At 34.3% G+C, this 21,313-nt stretch overlaps 2 protein-coding genes across 6 annotated transcripts in view; one reads left to right on the top strand and one right to left on the bottom strand.

Annotated features, from left to right (window-relative positions):
- Nucleotides 1-21,313, bottom strand: part of LOC140436540 (phospholipase A1-like) — a 234,149-nt gene that overhangs the window by 140,571 nt on the left and 72,265 nt on the right. The window lies entirely within an intron of this gene.
- Nucleotides 1-21,313, top strand: part of LOC140436539 (lactosylceramide 4-alpha-galactosyltransferase-like) — an 82,305-nt gene that overhangs the window by 56,237 nt on the left and 4,755 nt on the right. For 4 of the 5 annotated variants that reach the window (XM_072525436.1, XM_072525440.1, XM_072525437.1 and 1 more), the window contains exon 2: nt 19,372-19,929. In XM_072525436.1, the coding sequence (XP_072381537.1) occupies nt 19,418-19,929 (512 nt within the window). In that variant the 5' untranslated portion in view covers nt 19,372-19,417. Of the gene's footprint in view, nt 1-18,009; nt 18,162-19,371; nt 19,930-21,313 lie in introns of those variants that run through there. The other variant, XM_072525439.1, reaches the window with a different exon arrangement.

Here is a 21,313-nt window from a genome sequence, read left to right as displayed (position 1 = left end):
AAGTTGTCATTGTCTCTTCTCGCAATGTGGCCAAAAAACTTTAAAACATTTGCAAGACACTGAGAGGAGAGTCTGGTCTGAATGTTTAGCTCTTCGAGAATCGACTGATTGGATCTGTGCTCCGTCCACGAGACGCGTAGCATTCGTCTCCAGCACCACATTTCGAATGCGTCAATCCTTTTCCTATCCTCTGATTTTATTGTCCATGTTTCGGCACAGTAAATGAAGATTGAAAAAATGAGTGTCCGTACCAGTCTCATTTTGAGTTTTTTGGATAAAGAGCGGTCCTTCCATATTTTTGACAGTCGACTCATCGCGTTCTTGGCCATCCCTATTCTTCTGCGAATTTCCGTATGGGAGGAGGCTGCATTGCTTAAGGAAGATCCTAGATACGTGAACTCGTCTACTCTCTCGAATTGATTTAGGGCGCCTGTTGTTTGGAGGATATTCGCGTGGTCCACAATCATGATTTTTGTTTTCTGATTATTAATCTTGAGCCCCTGCAATGGAGATGCCGCCTCTCCATCCATCGAGTGCGTTCCTCATTATGTATTCTCCATATAAATTGAACAGGTCTGGAGATAGTATGCACCCTTGTCGTACACCTCTGCTGGTTTTGAAGGTATCAGATTGCTGGTTTTCAATTCTTATTTTAACTGAGTTATCTTCGTATAAGTTTTTAATTAATATTGCCAAATGATCTGGAACTCCCATCTCATGAAGAACTGTCCAGAGAACTTCCCACTTCACACAATTAAATGCCTTTTGGTAGTCTAGAAAACAGATTATTATTGGAATTTTAAATTCGCGGGCCTTTTCTATGAGCTGCCGCATATTAAGGATTTGCTCTCTCGTACCCTTCCCTTTGACAAAGCCTGCTTGTTCTTGGGGAATTTGTTTGTCTAAGTATTGTTGCAAACGGCGTTTAATGATTCTTAGTAATATTTTGCTTGGATGGGAAATCAGTGAGATGGTACGATAATTACTACACTTTGTAGTTGTTCCTTTTTTATGGATTGGTATGCACAATGATGTGCGCCATTCTCTGGGCCACTTTCCGCATCTCCAAATTTTATTACAAAGTTTCCACATTATGTAACATCCTTTGTCTCCCATGTTCTGAAGGAGCTCTCCCGTGATATCATCGCAGCCAGGGGATTTATTCTTCTTGAGGTGAGTTACAGCTTCTTCAATCTCTTCTTCTTCTTCAGTGCCTTATCCGGTCCGGATGTTGGCGATCATCAAGGCTATCATGGTTTTGTTGACTGCTCTGCGAAACAGCTCCGCTGAGGTCATCCCAAATTCAATCTCGGACAGCAGAATTTCAGGTTCAGGGTTGTATGTGATGTTTTCGAGGGCCGAAGTGTGGCCTAGATTTACGTGTTCTTCCCTGTAGAGCTCTGAACAATAGTTTTTCCATGTTTCCAACACTCTGTCGATATCACTTATGATAATACCCTGTTTGTCCTCTATTGCATAGTTCTTGGGTTTAAATTCTCTCGCAAGAATTTTCACTTTCCGGAAGAGGTCTTTGGTTTCATTTCGATATCCGTGATTTTCTATTTCCTGACAGATTTCAGAGATGTATTCTTGTTTGTCTTTTCGGCATCTTCGTTGAATATCTCTGGAGAGAGCTTTATATGTCTGTTGATCACAGGGGCCAACTTTAAGTTGCTTTCTTTGTTCAATCACTTTCCACGTGTTTCTGCTGATCCACGGTTTAATGCTATTATTTATAGATGGTTGGCGACATTGGTTCACTGTTGTTACGATGGTTTCTTTAATATCTGTCCAGGCTTCATCCACACTTTGTTCTGCCTGATTGTTCTCTATTCTGGTTAGTGCTGGTTCAATTCTCTCTTTAAAGGTAGCTAATTCGGGGTCCGTTAGCCTAAAAGAACGGGGAGAAGCTTTGCGTATGTTCTTGAAACGTATTCTGTAATCAGCCATCAAGAGCTGGTGATCGCTTCCGCATTCTGCTCCTGGAAATCATCAAACTGATTAGTCTAAAATCGCTGCATTTGGTAATGTTATAAACAGTGACTCCAACCAATTATCTGGTATAATTTCTTCGCTGTAAATTTTTTGAAAGAAAGTGGTTAAGTAGGTATTAAGTAAGCTGGTTATCTGGTCCAGGTGATTCATTATTTTTGACTTGCTGTATTGCTTTTGTGATTCTGATTTCAGTATACTGGGACCTTTGGCTAGCTGGTTGTCACAGGTAGTATGTGTATGTGTATCATTTTCTCGAAAAGCATCGTCATAAAGATCACTTGAAACAGTCAACCATATCTTGCATGTATGTGAGGCAGTAGATCGTAGGTGCCAAACACTTTTTGTATCCATCCACTAGACATGTGCAATGTTATACAGGTTTCCAGAATTCTGGAAGGGTTACCAGCTGTAAAAGGAATATATACAATAATCCATTAATGGTTACTGGACGACCGGATTTGAGGCTGAAAAAAATATGAATGCTAAAACTTCTTATAAAAAAAATATGGTAGTAATACAAATGTTTTGGTTGCAATATTCTAATAACGGATTTTTGTGTAATATTCATATAATTATATAATAAATCAAAATGGATCTAAGTGGTAAAAGCGTTTTTTTCTAAGATAAAAAAATCCCATGATAGCAACATTAGGCAATGAAAGAGATACAAAACACTGAAACAACATGATCTAAAATGAGAATTGTTGTCTAAAAAATAATGCAAATGAAGAACTCATTAGATTAAACAAGATTGCAATAGTTGTTGTTTTTACGGCAGATAAACTTAAATCCTATTTTCTGAATTTAATATTCAGGTCTTTAATAATTTTTTTTGTAGCACTTTGTTATGATTTATAAATAGTAAACCATAATCTACTCGTAATTGTGGTTTTTCCAACGCCCAACAAAAGTCTATAAATAAATAATTACATCCACAAGTTGTTGCTCACGAATTTTATTCATCATTATCCAAACGTTTATCCACCCTATAAACCGTAATTTGAACCCCTTTGATATGTAATTTAGTAAATTACGTCTTGGTCCCCACACCCACGTTCTATTAATAAAAAGTTCAATCGATAACACAGACAAAACATACATTCGCAACTTGCTTTTGGCCACAACATTCACGCAAGCTATCCGAAAATAATAAATTATTCGTCCTAGAAAGACAGCTACAGGATGTCCTTCGAAATACGAAGGATTAAGAGATAACGAGTTAAAAAATCGATAGAAGTTTTTGCCTAATTTTAAGGTTAAAAGGAAATTTTTTGTTTATATGATATAATATCGCAGAAGTAGAAATCAACAAGTACGAGGCATGTTTTTTAAGTAAGTACCGTTTTGCGATTCCGCCGCCGCAGCGCTACGGTCGGCGTTCCGCGCATGAGCGCTGGTTACCTAGATCTCTTGTCTACGCACTGACGCCATTACAGTCTGATTCTTCATTGTATACTTGTTTACTCCAGTGCCTCCAACAATCGTGAGTCACGCTTATTGTGAAGTACGGGCTGGTATACGATTTCTTAGTACTAAAGGCGTAAAACCGATCGATATTCATCGTGAGATCGTTGAAGTTTACGGACAAAACATTATGAGTGATGGAATGGTAAGGAAATGGGTGAGAGCATTTAAAGATGGCCGCACAAATGTGCATGATGAAGAACGGAGTGGGCGTCCTTCGATCGTTAATGAAAATTTGGTGCAGAAAGTGGACGAAAAGGTGAGAGAAAACAGACGCTTTACAATTTCATCATTGTCCGACTGCTTTTCTTAGTATTCTCGTAGTGTTTTGTATCGCATTGTTACCGAGAACTTGAATTACCGGAAATTGTGTTCACGTTGGGGTCCAAAAATGTTGACGGATCTGCACAAAACCCAACGTTTAGGCAGTGCATTGACTTTCCTTGAGCGGTACCACAGTGAAGGTGAAGATTTTTTAGACCAAATTGTTACTGGTGACGAAACGTGGGTGGCCTACGTCACACCAGAATCGAAACAAAAATCCATGGAATGGCGACATTCATTATCACCCAAAAGAGTGAAGTTTAAGCAAACATTTTCTGCCCGGAAAATCATGTGCACAGTTTTTTGGGACAGAAAAGGAGTATTGCTAGTGGAGTTTCTGCCTCGTAATGACACAATCAATGCAGCGTCTTATTGTGAGACATTGAAAAATCTGCGTCGTGCAATCCAGAACAAAAGACGTGGCAAGTTGAGTAAGGACATCGTTTTGCTGCATGACAATGCCCGTCCACATGTGGCTAATCAGACCAAAGATTTCATCAAATCATTTAAATGGGAAACTCTAGATCATCCTCCATACAGCCCTGATCTGGCGCCCAGCGACTACCATTTGTTCCAACACTTTAAGAAACACCTGGGCGGTCAGCATCTTCAAGACGATAACGAAGTCAAAACATTTGTGATGCAGTGGTTAACAAGTTAGGCGGCAGAATTTTATCAGGAGGGTATTCAAAAACTGGTGCCACGTTATGACAAGTGCCTCAATATTCACGGAAATTATGTAGAAAAGTAGATTAAGGTACAGGCTTTCATGTAAAAATAAAATTATTGCCATATCTTTGCACGTCTTTTTTTAATTCCAAAACGGTACTTGCTTAAAAAACACGCCTCGTATACTAATAAAACAGGTACACACAAGAAACAACAAAACACTATTTTCATTTTCAAAACACACTACCAGAAATTACTAATGAGGAAGTTGCCTTAAAATAGATGAATAACGAAAAAACTGAAGACAATGGAATAACAAAAGAGATGATGACAGGATGCAGGTCAAACTACTTTGGAGGCGAACAAGTGCCTCTTTGTAGGTGCTATTCCAACCTCTTGGCAAAATGAGCAGGTACTTTTACTGCACAAGAAAGGAGGCAAACACAAATTCTAAAATTACACACCAATAATCATGTTACCACATCCGTACAAACTGATTACCAAAATCATTACCAACAGACAATCAAATAAGTTCGATAGGTACCAAAGTGTTGAACAAGCTGGATTTCACAAAGGTTATAGTACTATAGAACACCTACAGACAATATGGACACTAATCGAAAAGTGTAATAGATACAATGAATATCTTTATTTGGCATTTGTGTTTTACAATAAGGCATTAGATTCCATGGCCCTGATTCTATTTCATTTTGATGTCGAAATTTAAAAGCGACTACGCCATGACAGTCGCAATCGCTAGCGATTCTCATTCATTTCGATTGTAGTTAAAACTGGGGATATTTACTTTATCAGTTTGACACTCCTGAAAATTTGGGTTGGCCCTCTTGTTTATTGGCTGCACGCTACTCTTTGAATTGAAAGAAAATGGATGGAGAGGTTGTCGGTGATCGTGGCTCTAAATTGTCTGTGGAGCAAAAGGAAATCATGGTGGCTTTTTTTGGAGGACCATGCTGATTTTGCTAAGGGCAAACTCCTTGGTCATGATGGCAAGGAAAGAAAAAAGGCGATGTGGAAGATCCTTAAGTTATAACCACTAAGGTTAATATAACCACTAAGATTTGACTTAGTGGTTATATTCTAATATATTTTTAAATTTACTGCAGCTTAGTAATACTTACCCTAAACATTTTGGCTATCCTAGAGGCATAAACTCCCTCCTCCAAATATGGTTCTAATACCCTTATCAAATAATTTGCAGCTTGTTTATTAAGCCGGAATTGCTGCCTAAATTGAGCATCACTTAGTAAAAAAGGATTTTGAGTATCTCGTAACATTCTTCTTATCCTCCGTTGTGAGCGTCGGATATCTATCCTCTCTAATTCCTCCAAAACCAGCAAATGTCCGTAAAACGCAGCCATATTAATACTTTTTTTTGCCTCAGTTTTCCTTGCAAGAATCAAAACACAACACCTCCTAAACTGAACCTAAGTTCACTTCTCCCAGTCCAGCCAGTCATGTCAGATTAATTTCGACTCGAAATGAAATTTCAACCACTTTCTTGAAGTTGAAATTAATTTCGATAAATCGAAAATTAGTGACGTCGTTTGGTTAGTTCAGCTGAAATCCACAAGACTCGTAAAGTCGCATTTCGACGTCGCCATATTAATTTCGACATGTTTTGAGTCGAAATCTCAATTAGAGTCAGGGTCCATATTGCAATCCAGCAGCATTTTCAGTCCAGCTGGATTTTTGCAAGATTGGCTTGAATTCAACTGGATCCAACGCGGATCCAGCAAAATGCGGAATCAAATGTTTATTTATTATTTAAGCTTTTTAGTATATAAAATAAAAGCTTTAATCAAATGAGGACGTATAGTCATTCGAAATTCGCAATCAATGTTACTCCCTTTAACTTCAACTGGCTGGTGCAAATGATACATTATCATGAGATTCCACAAAAAAATTCTTCCTCAGTAAACCATGGAAATAAAACATACGGCTTTGCTTGTTTCGGCTGAGAATTGTCACGAATAAAATTTTATCCAAATGAACTTATCTGCTGCAAGAGAGCTCGTTTGATGCAAATTTCATTGATGGCAATTTTGAGCTGACTCAAGTTAAGTAAAATATTTTTCTTCCCATGGCTTACTAAGGACGAGTTTTTTTTTGATCTCATAAATAAATAACAAAACCATAACCATACCTAACTATACCAAAAGAATTTCCCCCAAACTGAACCTGAATCTTCTTAAAAAAAAACAATTCCTGACAAAAAGTGAGGATTTAATTCAAAGGAGCGTCACATCTTCCAAATATGCGTATTGGCGCAGCACATTATACGAACATTAGGAATTTTGAGTACCTAGATAGGTAATAATTGCCTAACTCCTACAAACGTCAATGAAAATTGGGACCATTTCCTAGAAATCAAATGTAGGATAGAGTAAGCAAGATCTGCATTCCAAAAAATGGCTTACTATTCAAATGCCATGATTTATTAGTACCCATAAAAATCAGGTTCCTATACTGTTCTACGAAGTTGAGTCGTAAACTCTCACAGTCGCTACCTGCAAGAAAATTGAGGTTTTCGAAATGTGGCTTTATCGTGGAATCCTGAAGATATCCTATACCGACCACGTTACTAACCTGAACTTTTATTCAGAATGCAAAAAGGAAAAGAGTTGTTAACCAGAATGAAAACAGCCAAAATCGAATACCTCGGTCACATAATGAGGAACAGAGAAAGATATGGGTTGCTGCGATTAATTCTAAAAGGCAAAGTAGAAGGAAAACCAAGACCAGGAAGGCGAAGGACTTCATGGCTGAAAAATCTACGTACGTGGTTCAACACAACAACCATAAATGTTTTCAGAGCAGCAGTTTGCAAAATATAGCTTGCCATGATGGTCGCCATCATGGCAAGCTATAGAACAATCTCTTATTGATTGTAAATGACTATTTATTTATTTTTAAATTATAATTTCAAGTTTTTTTTATTAATTAAGTGACGAAACGTTACACATTGAAATAGTCACAAAAAAAGGTCTCGAAACTTGAATGTCATTCGTTTTACCTCCAACGATCGTAAAGTCGTCTACGTGATTCATTGCACAAGTCAAAGTGTTATCAAACCTGTGACCATCAGGTTTCCTGGCGAAATTGGGTAACACGCAGAAACACTTAACAATTTCCATAGAAAAATCCAAGTCTACTAAAATACACGAATTTAGGACTTGCCGCGGTTACTTGAAATGCCGAAGGCATCTTCAACCGTACGCCTTGCACGACAGTGTTAGTAATTTTACAGCCTTTTTTTAATCAGTTTTTTTTTGCTGGTATGGTCTCATCACGAACTTGGACAATCCAAATGCTTCATGGCCTAGAAGAATATACTGTAGGCCATGATAAAGGAGGCTTTTCTTTAGACAGACAGACAGTCCTGTGTATGTCATAAAAACTTTTCTTATACATTTCCAAATCTACTATAGTATCTCTTAGGCTTAAATAATACATTATACAAATATCGCCGTTATACAGTGTGTAAAAGCCAAATGGAATAAATTCATTATTTAGGTTACTGTACATATTTATAAAAAATCCCGAAACACGTCAAATTTAAATTATAACTTGACATTCTTTAACGTGTAAATGTAACCCCTACCTTCAACCCCCTTAGAACGACAGGTGCAACCCCCAATTTTTAAAATAGGAAGTATAGGCTTGTGATATATCGTTTGAAAGGTCTTTTCATTCTCCGTCGCTTTCAAGTTTATTAAGATTAATTAAGATAAAATAAATTAAAATCATGTGGTTACCGAAATTCGCTAAAATATACTCAAAACTTATTTCCCGTTTAGGTCTTGATAATGAGAAAGTGAACAAAAACCATAGCAATGTGGTTTTTAGATGGTAACCATTAAAAAACTTTAAAGAATTTCCGTGGCAACGTTATTTTAACACGCATCAGTAAATTGTTTTATTTAAGTTGTCAGTATTTTAATTTAAGTAAAAAGTTCGTTCAATTCAATTCTGAAAAATGGTTAGATTAACGGAAATGCATAAAATAACAGTTTTACAAATGATTGGTTACGGAGATAACACCCGAACACAACAGGAAGTAACTCGCCTATTTCATGAGAAATTTCCTAATTTACCGCCTATATTCCAAGGAACAATAAGTAAAATAGAGAAGCAGTTTCGCGAGTTTGGTTATGTAAGGCTGTCATAAGGCTAAAAAAAGCAGCTGTCAATGCACTGAGTGATGAACTCAAATAATATGTGTTGCTAGAGTTTCAGGAAAATCCACATACATCGAGTAGACAGGCATCCACTACATTCAATGCTAGCCATACATCGATAGTAAACATATTAAAAGAAAATAAATTGCATCCCTATAAGATGATACCTACTCAGGAGCTCATGGAAGACGATTTTGATAGAACTTTTTTTTGTGAGCAAATGATGGACATGTTGGATAACAATATTATCCAATTAGAAGACGTTATGTTTTCTGAAATCCTCACTGAATGAGAGAAGAACACACTCAATACCCTCAAAAGGTTAATGTTTGGGCAGGGATTGTAGGAAACAATATCATTGGTCCCTTTTTCATTGAGGGCAACTTGAATGGCAACAATTATTTGGCACTACTTCAAAATGATGTCATTCCAACGTTGGCAAATTTATATCCTGATCCAGGAAACCCTCAAGTTCCAGAGAATACGATATAGTTTCAGCAGGATGGAGCACCACCACATTACCAACTTAATGTCCGGCAGTAACTCGATACAATATTTCCCAATCGGTGGATAGGGAGGCGAGGATTGATTGAGTGGCCAGCACGATCACCTGATCTTAAATTATTATATTTCTTTTTATGGGGATATGTGAAGAGCCATGTGTACAAAACTAAACCTTCTAATTTAAATGACTTAAAAGAACGAATAACGCTTGCGATTAAGTCGATCACGCCTGTTATGTTAAATAATCTTAGAAGACAGTTTTATTTGAGATTAGGATGTTGCCAAGACGTTCGCGGTGAACATTTTGAACATCTACAATTTGTACTTCATTTTGTACTACATTTGTACTACATTTTGTACTTCATTAACATTCATAGTTCTTTTTCGTGTTCTATATTTTATTACGTTTTGCATTACATTTTAGTTTTTGATTGTATTGTAGCGAATTTCGGTAACCACATGATTTTAATTTATTTTATCTTAATTAATCTTAATAAACTTGAAATCGACAACATTTTTGAATGGAGAATGAAAAGACCTTTCAAACGATATATCACAAGCCTATACTTACTATTTTAAAAATTGGGGGTTGTACCTGTCATTCTAAGGGGGTTGAAGGTAGGGGTTACATTTTCACGTTAAAGAATGTCAAGTTATAATTTAAATTTGACATGTTTCGGGATTTTTTATAAATATGTACAGTAACCTAAATAATGAATTTATTCCATTTGGCTTTTACACACTGTATACAATCATGATGTGATTGTAGTGTACACGATCTCCTAGCACAGGAAAATTCAATAATTGCTCAGCAAGAATAAACACTTGTTCATATCATTTTCATTGCAAAAAAATTACATCTGGTGTACAATTACAAAAAAATTACACTCGCTATCAGCCTGGAATGCATATAAAATTTCTTTTCATGATCAAATACGCAATATAGATATGGAATCGCCATTATAATTAGTGAAAAGATAACAGAATCAGTAATATTGAGACTATCGGGCTTCCTTCCGATATCGTAAAGAATAATTATATTGCTGCAATTGACGACAACGCATGAGAAATTAAATTTAATACAGATTTCCATTTTCGATTAACGAAAATCGTGGGAGATTTTACCGCAAAAATCGGCGTAGTAGGACTATACGGACTTTGTGTTCGTAACGACAAAGGAAATCGTCTCATTTATAGTAGTAACTAATACCTTTTTTATTATATATAATTAATTATCATTATATTTTGCATAATTACATATTAAACTATATACTAAAAAGATACGTGGAATAAGATAAGTGGAAGTCGTTGGTAGAAAAGGATATCTGCTAGTGTCATGTGTCATGCCATAGTCAGAAAAATAAATATAAGTCAGATTAATGACGTCCTAATAAACATAGATCCTCCTCCTTATTCCTTGAGCTTTTGTCAGGGTGTTGTGACACTCTAAATATTGTTACCTTGTATGGACGGCTTTACGTAGTGATTTTCCCAACAGAATCTTCATTTGGTCTGCGCATCTTGTTGGAGATCTTCCTTTTTGTCTTCGGCCTTCTATCTTTCCTTCTACTACCAATAGTTCCATAGTGTTTCTTTCTCTGGTACGAATTTGCATTGTTTTTCGGCTATCTCTGGGAGTAGACAGTTCTTTAGCTATTGATTATTATGTAGCCAACCAACTATTCTTGCTTACAAGGTAATGGTTCTGTAATTGCTGCATACGGTTCATAATCCTTTCTTATGGATAGGGATAAATATTGATTAATTCATTTCATGATAAAGATGGAAACATAGATACCGAAACGCACTACAACCAAAAGATATAAATCTTATTTTATATAAATACATAAATAATATTATTTCAGGACGATAGACATTTTACCTTTACAAAGAGTTCATATGGAACATTCCAGAGCACGAATAATAGTATCGCTGCTATTATTTAATGTCACTACTAATAAATTATAACTGTATATTTCTTATAAAATCTGCAATAAGTTCCATAAGGCGTTTCCTTTTAACCTCCAGCAGTTTTGCTTTTGTTTAATTGTTATTTATCTTATAGAATAATATACTATTCTTCTATAACTTGCACACCAAACTATTAATCAAATAATTCAACGTAATTTGTAAGTAAATACCAATTGGCGCCAAATTATTATAATGATTGATTCCAGCAAGTCTGATTCGATAGAGCATCTGTTGTGGCTTGCCGCTTATTCACTCGTAGACAACCAGTTATACATTAACCGTGAATTTAAGACTTGTGACAAATAATAATAGAAACCAATATTTTGAAAGAGTTTGTGTATTTAACTAAATACTATTGTATAAAATGGAGGAGTTTTGCCAGAACGTCGACGGTCTGATTAATTATTATAGAAGATCAACGATTATCCACACAATATAATCTAAAATTATTTTTAGTAGGACAAGGCTTGTAGCAAACATTTGAACAAGACATCAGTTATGTCTTTAGTAAATAAAAGATTACTTTTTATGTAATTAATCGACATAATAAATTTAATCGTGAACGCAGTGTTGCCATTTCATATTTTGCCTTTTTCGTAAAGGTTTTTAACATTACTGAAGGCCCACTGTAAAATAGCAAATACTTGTCTTACATAAACCGTACATGTGTATTCTTTACTTTCATTGGTCATTAATTTACTGGCTAATTTAAAATATATATATATATATATATATATATATATATATAATAAAAAAAAAATATATATATATATATATATATATAAATCGTAATTTTCGACATCTGCTTCTTCCTTGTTTGTTAGTTTTGCAGCTTGTTAGACATAATGTTGCAGATTTATGAAAAACCCATGGTACGTAGTTAAGATCGTAGGCGCAAAATTTCGGGCCAATGCTTTTTAAATGCATTAATTTTTTTCGAATCCTAAAAAAACTTATTACTGAGGGCCGAAAGTCCCTAAAAACTTCCATAATGTTTATTTTAATAAGTTACAGGGGTGACAAAAAAGAGAAAATTTAGTATGATTTTTAATTTCAAATATCTCATTCAAAAAAACTTTTTGTTTATTCTAAGGGACTTTCGGCCCTCGGTAATAATGTAATCTTTCATTCTGCGTTTAAATTTTTCAAAAATATTTGTTAGTTTTCTCAGGATTCGAAAAAAAAATGAATGCATTTAAAAAGCATTGGCCTGAAATTTTGCGCCTAACTGTTGAAGATTTGAATATTTAGCTTGCTTAATGAGACGCGTTTGTCAATCGGTACTGGCAAGAGATCTGGCAGAAGAGCAGAATTTTTGCCAGCTCGAGTGGGTGTCACATATAGTTCACTAAACTCTTCTATGATACCTCCAGTTGTTTTCTTGTAAAACAGAGTTAAAGGTTTGTCCTGTTGAAAATGTAAATGTAAAGAACTTTCTACTTGTATAAGTTACCAGCTCCATCCAATATTTAGGTACATACAGGTCTTTTTGGGGTTTTTTCTTTTTTAACTCTATCACATCAAAGTCTTCGCCACACTCATAAGAATGACAACTTATAAAAAAGCGATGATCTACTGTTTGACTATTAGTGTTTCTAACAATGTTGAGCTAAAATTTGACTGTCAAATGACTCTTATTTTGACATCCACAGTTGTCGCTAAATGCAGTTTTGTGTTTCACATATGGCATAAGGCTTCTGATATATTTTAGGAGACAAGATGAAATTTTCCAACATCCACGTGACGCCTGACCTTCCTGCCACATAAAGAAATGGGTCGTTCCAGTCTGTAGACTATGGATACGTATAAGTTATACGTCCATAGTTGCCTTGAATAATATGCTTTAGAAGTTGGCACATCAGGACTTGGCATAGTTTTTGGCAAGTCGAAGATGATCGCAATCTTGCTAATATCCTTTAGGTCATGACACTCATATTTTGCTGTTCATACGGCTGCCTTACGCAAGTAAAAGTCTTTTTATGCCTGAGCTAAAGCCTCCGTTTGGCTCGCGGAGATAAGAATACGGCCGAGGTCAGAAGGCCCTGCCTGTCGTAAGAGGCGACTAATGGGTAGGAATCGAGAGGTGGAGAGCCGTCGCGTGAGGTGTCGGGTCTGTAGAAACGCACTCGAGACGTTTAGGCGTCACAGTCACCGGTCTACATTCCTAGTATCCGAGACTCTCGGGGACCACTCTACTCTCATTCCAAGAGAACAAGGCAAGGTTGAACGAGCTGGGCTCGTACACACCTCTTTTGGCCTTACACCACCAATCGTGGTGTCGGTGTCTCAGCACGTAGCCGCCTGGAGATTTAAGAGTGGTAGAGAAGAGATCCTCGGCGGCGACCTGTCTACGTGCGAGGTGGAAATTCCTCTGCCTGCGTCACCTGTCCGCCCGTGGGAGAGGATAATGGATAGGTGAGGTAATCGCAACACAGGTACTACGGTGGAGGTGGAGCCCCGCGATGCGTATGCATCGCAGCACCTTCATTTTGATGTCGGACTCGTAGGGGCAGTGGAGTCGCTAACGGTCGTATGCCGAAAGGCCAGGTAGACCAGGGTCCTGCCAATTTATTTGGAGGGCACAAAGCACAGCTATGTGTATGCTAAAGCGTTTTCTTTTGCCGAACCATGATTTATTTTTATCTGAAATTTGTCACATTTATCACAGGCGTCTGTACTTGTCCTTTAAAACTGAGGTTGAACTGAGTATTAAAACTATTCCTGTAAAAGCTTTCCTTTACAAGTTCTTCCTGTTTTTCCTCCTTACATAAATCACAATAAAGTTTGTACATTATTTTCAAATTACACTCCTGAGGAAGACACTTCCTATTCCTAAAGTATTACTTTAACAACAAAATAATATTGCTTTACAGGAGCTATACCACTACCCATCCAAAATGTTAACAAACTGAACTAACAGTCTGGCACAGTGGAAAAGGGGTAAAAAAGCACTTGCATCTCTTCTCTTCCAAGCCCTACTTATAGTTGGCTTGGAGACTAAGTAACTTGCCGCTAAAAAGCAGCACCTGTTAGACTTATCGCTTAGATCTCTTTACATCCAAATATAATAAAAGATTTCCAGTTCAGCGATGCAATTTTCTCAAAATTTACAAAAATGTCACTTATACCCCTTTACTTCTAGGGTCCTCATAATTTAAGCAAACAATAATCTAATTGAAGAAAAAATATTATTTTAAATTAGGCAAACAAGTTCCATTTTAACTGCTGTAAAATTTTAAGCAATAAATACTATAAAAAATGGCACTGAAACACTTAATCTCACTTAAAAATCAAAGTAAAACGACCAACAAAATGAGAATTTTTGCTCATAGGTACTACTTAATGCGCAGATTAGTCTAAACGGTAATAGCTTTTACCCGCCTACTGAAATGACGGTTTCGAAACCGTACATGGAACGATCACAATTTAAGTTGGAACGCCAAAGGGACCGTGGAAGGATTTGAGATGAACGTGGAACGCATTTTATCCATTGCGCAGAAGCGTTACCGTACATTGTACGGTTTCTGGACCAGTTGTAACAGACCTAAAATGGCGTTTCATTGCGTCCTGGGTCTTGCAGTTCCATTCACGTCTATCGGCATACTCTCGCGGTTGTAGATCTCTCTCTGACATTGCCTTTTGAACTCATCAAGCCATGTTATTTTCGGTCTTCTCGCTTTTCTCCTTAGGTGGCTACCAATCCAATATTAACTTCGGTAGGCGATGGTCAGTCATTCTATGTAAATGTCCGTACCAAACAAGTTGTTTTTACTATATTTTTTCCATGATGGTGATTGTTCTGTACATGATTTGTCTTATTCTTTCATTTGTTACCTGCATCATATATCTGCTGATCTGTGTCAAAAATCTATGTCCAGAACAAGCTCTTAATAAGTTGCTAGGTTTCACATCGATAAAGTACAACGCTTTTAAAAATACTATTGTATAGCTGTGTCTTTTTCTGTTTAGAGATAGTTCTTGATCAGATAAGTGAGTTCAGTGAGCCTATTACTTTTTTCTTTAGGCTTTTATGTACATGTATTTCGTTTTTGTTGAATTAAAATTTAGACCCCATCGCTCGTATTCTGATATTAATGGCTGAATGACTTGCAGATCTTCCTGGGGCCGTATTTTCGAATTCAATCGAATTTTTTCGTATACGAGTTAACTCGAAAGAAAAATTTCGTATACGAATTTGAATCTGTATTTTTAAACGTCCTTCGAAATTTTATACGTACACTAAAAGAATTTGCACCGGCAACACTGCAAATTCGAACAACCAAAACTTAAATAATAAAAAAAGAAGAATAATTGGCAGTTTTACTTAACCTAGTTTATGGTGAATTTGTTATCTAAAACAAGAAGTAAAAAAGGGCATGAAATATGGTGGTTCAGTGTCGGCCGAACAAAAAAAAGCCATTCTATCAACTCCATTGTGAGGGGTCTTGTTAATCTGTACAATTTTTGAAATTGTACATCCGAATAGTCCTCTAGATGGTTAAGAATGGGTTGGTAAACTTGCCTCTTCGTTCCGCTAATATTATCGCCTCGGCAAGGGCGTTAACTATTTCTTTCTATTAAAAAATTATTTAAACCACCCATTAAAAACAAAGTTCAATGTAAAAATATGGTAGGTATTAATGTAAATTTTATTGTATTGTCCAATCTAAAACAACGATTAAAAACTATCAGCTGAAATTTTATCTGACGTACACGGACCCAGTGACAACTGAAATGACAAAAATTACTTTGATCGTATACTAGCATCGAAATTCGAATGGTTCATACCCATTCGTGTCGTCGTATACGAAAAAATTCGTATACGCACTATTCGAAAATATAAAAAACTGGATTTCGAGCGAATTTCTTCTAATTTCGTATGCGAAATATGCTCGAACGAATTCGAAAATACGACCCTTCCTGGTCTTGTGCGACTTGATCGTCCGCGAAATAAAGCGTAGGTAGATAAGGTTGTTTCATCGTTGCCTATACGACACAGCACAAAACTAGTACTCCTCTCAGTTTTCACCCACCTATATATATATATATATATATATATATATATATATATATATATATTGTTATGATGTGTTTTTTGTTTGAATTATGAGCAATGAGTATTTTTAATAATATAGGGTTTTTATCGCGGTTCTCAAAGAATTAGTTTGTAAGTACTTTTTTAAATTATCTTTATTATAACTATTATGAAACACACATATATATCTAACCTAACCAATATAAATTTAAAATAAACTATCTTTAAATTGATATTCTTATAAAACTAATTAAATTCTATAGACAATGTAAAATTTAAACAAACTATCTTCAAAATTGAAATTGTTATGACACTAACTAAATTATATTAACAAAATTTTGTACCTTTCTTTCACTGAATGCCTAAATGAACTGTTTTCCACTATATATATTCTAATCACCACTGAATGTCTTCGTACTTCAGTTATCCTTGTTTTTTGTGAAATTACTTTTTCCAATTATCAGCTTCTACCAATTTAAGATATAGTTTTCTTCACCAGCATTTATACACCACCAACCAAACCAGCAAACAGCATTTATATTTATTCTTCTTTTCAATATACCAATATCCAATTATTATAAGTTGATTTATACTAATCTCCAACCATAATATAATTTAATTTCTTCCAATATACTTTTATAATCTTCAATAATTATTTGTGTATAATTATAAATGTGCATTAATTATATGCATAATTTTTAATCTTCATTTAACTCACTATATTAAACAATTCGACTATTTGTACCTGATTCACTGACTCCAACTAACTTTCATATTTCTTACTAAACTTTTCTGACTGACTTCTTGAAAATTATGAATAATTTACTTCACTATTCACTAACTAAATGTGTCTATTAACTTTCATAATGAACTGGCCTGACTTCTGACTAAAAACTTCTAAAACTGCCTGACTTCTGAATAAAAACTTAAAAACTGCCATCTTGAATCCAAATCACGGGTATTTATATGTTTTTGGATTTCTAGAACCATCTCGTAAGATATCATGTTCTATTCAGTTCTATTTAATACATGTCTGAATTTTCTGGAACAAACCATTTCGCAAACATGGCCATCTCCGGAGATCCAGAGAATTCCATTCTTTTCTATTAATAATTTTGTTGACATTTAGGCTTTTCAGATCAGAATATATAATTAAATTAGTAACTAACACTCTAATTTAATAAAATACACATTTCAAACAATATATTATATAACCCCACTTTATATTCCCTTATGATTAATTTCTATCTGTCAAATTACTCCGAGAGTATTTTTGGTTGCCTATGCACATGGCTCACTTATATATATTTACAATATTAAAATACAACTTTTTACAATTATTATATGCTAATTTCTTAAAATGCCCTCACATAAATATATTTTTATAAAATTCTCTAGTATATAACTTATTAAAATAATCAAATACTTTTATTATGTAGTATATAACTTATAAATTATTTTCTATAAACCCCAATCGTCACAATATATATATATATATATATATATATATATATATATATATATATATATATATATATATATATATATATATATCATTGTTAGATTTTCCCTAATTTATTTAGTATCGATATGAAAGTAATTTTAATAAAAACGAATTATTGGTAGACATACCACAATTTCAAGGTCTTGTTCAGACCAGAAAATTAATTTAATAGACAAAAATGAAACATTTTTTTATTATATTTAAATTACTATAAGATTAGGAACAATTACGTTACCAATGTTACCTGTTTTATCTCAAAGACTTTGCTTTTATGGTTTGTTGGTTCATCTTAACAGAAAATTATTTGTTTAATTTACGAGTAGTACGAATCATACATGCTCTTAATTTTCAAGTATTTCAAACGACAATTAGTACCCACAAACTATTCATTAATCGTTTGATCTTTGAGAACAGTTAGTCGTAGAGTTTAACTTTGTTTCGGAAGATTGCGTGTTTGTTTTCTTTGTTAAGTTCTATTAAGTGAAGTTTATTCAAGGTAAATATATTTATCTATTTTTATTAAGTTTTGTAATATGCCTTTTATTTTTATGGACTGTTTATATTTAATCTGATCTTCTTCTTCACGTGCCATATCAGAATTATTTGAATAAGTGATGGATTCGACCATTAGTTGATGGAAATTAAGTTTATCTAACAATAAAACACTGTAAACTTTTGTTTTCAACACTTCTACAAGATTTATTTTAAATTATTATCACTACAGCTGTTTTGGACAGAGTGCCTTTCTCAAGTGATCTATTTTTGGTATGTCTTTACATTTTATAGTCTTTTACTAAATAAGTTGAGGAGAGAAGAACTGTTTGTCTCAAGTTGGTCATTCAGAATTATGTCTGTATTTTTTAATTTGTTGATTTCCATAGATTCTAATAAAGATAGCTTAAGGCCTTTATTTTGAATGTGAAAAATTTGAAATTCGCCATTAAAAGAATGATTGTGGTCTAGAAAGCGAAGTGCGTACGTAGAGACTGTTTTTCTATTATTGAAAGCCCTTTTATGTTCTGCTATACGTTTGATAAAAGTTCTACCAGTTTGACCGATGTAAGTTTTTGGGCAGTCGCCAGATTTAAGTTTGTATACACCGCTGTGTAATTGCTTTCTTTTGCTCTTGTTGTTCTTAATATATTTGCCTAAGTTGTTGTTTTTTTCTAAAAGCTGGTGTTATTCATGAAAAGAAAGGAATAACAAAAGATATCAACAAAAATAGCCAAACACATAAAAAAGAATGGGACGAGATGATATTTTGTGAACAACAAAAAGTCGTAGTCGATATAAAGGAGATATAGTGGGAAATATAGTTTAATTGACGGTTCTACCATTATATGTAGGGGCACTAATCAGTACTAAAAATTCGGACGCCAATTTCTTGTACTTTATTTTAAAATTTGGCCTAGTTTTGTAGTTTCTAATATAAATACATCTATAGTCGCGTGCTTAGAAGTCAATAAGTAATTTTAAGATTACTTTTTTGTAGATTACATGTTATGTTTAAAATGTTACGATATTGAACACGGAAACCTTCCCTATTAAAAAGATCCCGCCGCTAATTGAGGGCTTTCGATAACATAAACCTTGACCTTTAGGGACGCCTATGTTTATTTTACTATAACTGTAATATAATAAATCTCTGTGCTTTATGCTAATATATTATTTGTGATTTAACTTATCATTAATGTTTTCTTTTCCAGACATCTCGAATGGTTGTAAAACGGACAAGACGGATCTCCTCCCAGAATGATGAAATTTTACTTCAAGTACAGACGAAGATGGGTTACATTTCTAATATATTTTACCCTAGCGGTGATTACAATCATCCTAATTCATAGTCTTATGACAGACAAAAACACCATACAATGTTACCGCATAAAGACTGAGAAAACTCTTCCTAGTATAGAAAATTTCAACCCACAGCGGGGAAAATCGATATTTTTTCATGAGACTTCATGTCGATCGTTTTACAAAGGAAAGATCTGGATAACCTCGAGACAAGCTTGCGCCGTGGAAAGTGTGGCAAAGTTAAATCCCAATATGGAAGTTTATTTACTTTATACATCACCTATGGATTTCAAGTTTGAAGGAGATGAGTCTGATAGGTTTTTGAAGGTGCTGTTGAGTTACCCCAATGTGAAAATTTTGCATTTAGATTATGAAAATTATACCAGAGGATCTCCAGTGGAAGACCTTTACAGATCTGGAAAAATTGAAAGTTCTCGTCATGTTGTAGCGCATGCAAGTGATGTATTACGGTAAGTTTATTATTAAGTAGCTTATTATTTTTTACCAATTTTTTATCAACAATATAATTTAGACAACATCAAAATTTATTTTCTTTCAAGTCGTTCGTTTCAAGTCTTTGAATAAATTTTCGGCAAAGAAAAAAATGGCTTTGGGGGGCTATAAATCTATTTATATTGCACCTAGAAGGATAAAAAATTTTCTTTGTTTTTTTTGGTATAATTTTTGTTGAATATTTTTTTGAAGTTATACTTCTATACGTTCGACGTTAGAAATTTGTATGGGAGTGAATCAGCAAAATCATATGTAAGATATAGGTAAGAGAGAGACAGAAGATATATTTTCTCTTTCTTTCTCTCTCAAGAATGAAAATATTCTTTTTGTAAATATATTTAATATTTATTAATATTAATATTATTTTTTTATTAATATTATTATCATGGTAAATTAAACATATGCGTAAGTAAGTTATGCAGATTGTCATTTTTAAATACTTATGAATGTTGCATTTTAATTTGTATTGTATTTTTATATTAATAACAAAATAAACAATGAATTTTAATGCAGAGTATGTGTAAAAAAATTTTTTGCATTAAACTCCTTTCATACATATATGAAAATAAAGAAAATACATTTTCATCAAAATATTGATTCAATCCTTCATTTACTATACTCCTATCACAGGTCAAATGTTGTTTATATACAGCAAACGATGCACCATATACTTATATACCTAATTCTGTTTCTCTTTCTGCTCTCTCTTGCCTATAGCATTACATATGTAATGATTGTGCAGATTGACTTCCATATAAATTTGTAACGGCGAACGCGTATGTAGAAGTATAACTTCTACCGGCAGTCCCACTTGACTGCCACACCCGTTTTTTTTCATACAAAATAAGGTTTTTTAGTTATTCGCGAAGAACAGTTAAAAAATATATTTTTTTTACATTTTCAATTAGGAATAACTCATAAAGAATTGAGTAAATAAAGAACAACTTCATACGACATTTTTTGCTTACAATTTAATTATCCAGGGTAGTATTCACCACCAGGGTAAAAGCTCATATAGGTAAAAACATAAAACTTTTGTTATCTGAGTTATTTTACAACCCCTGTCAAAATTTTAAGTAAATCGATGTTGTTTTAAAGAATTCGGAGGTAATACCCCATGTATAAGTCAAGTAACTGGATGTTCACATTATTTACCATTAATAAATATATATGCTCAAAGTGAAACTTCCGATTCAACAGAAAAAGGTGAATTCTATGAAAACCTAAGTAAAGCATGCGACGAAATACCAAAAAAAGGCATGCTATTAATACTGGGAGTGGCAAACGCACAACTGGGGAAAAAAGGATACTTGAAAGATCTAGTCGGAAACGGAAAAGGAA

Source organism: Diabrotica undecimpunctata, chromosome 3 (assembly GCF_040954645.1).
Source record: "Diabrotica undecimpunctata isolate CICGRU chromosome 3, icDiaUnde3, whole genome shotgun sequence".
NCBI classification, from domain to species: Eukaryota; Metazoa; Arthropoda; class Insecta; order Coleoptera; family Chrysomelidae; genus Diabrotica; species Diabrotica undecimpunctata.
The sequence above is the reverse complement of the archived record's forward strand: the minus strand, read 5'-3'. Positions and strand labels throughout refer to the sequence as shown.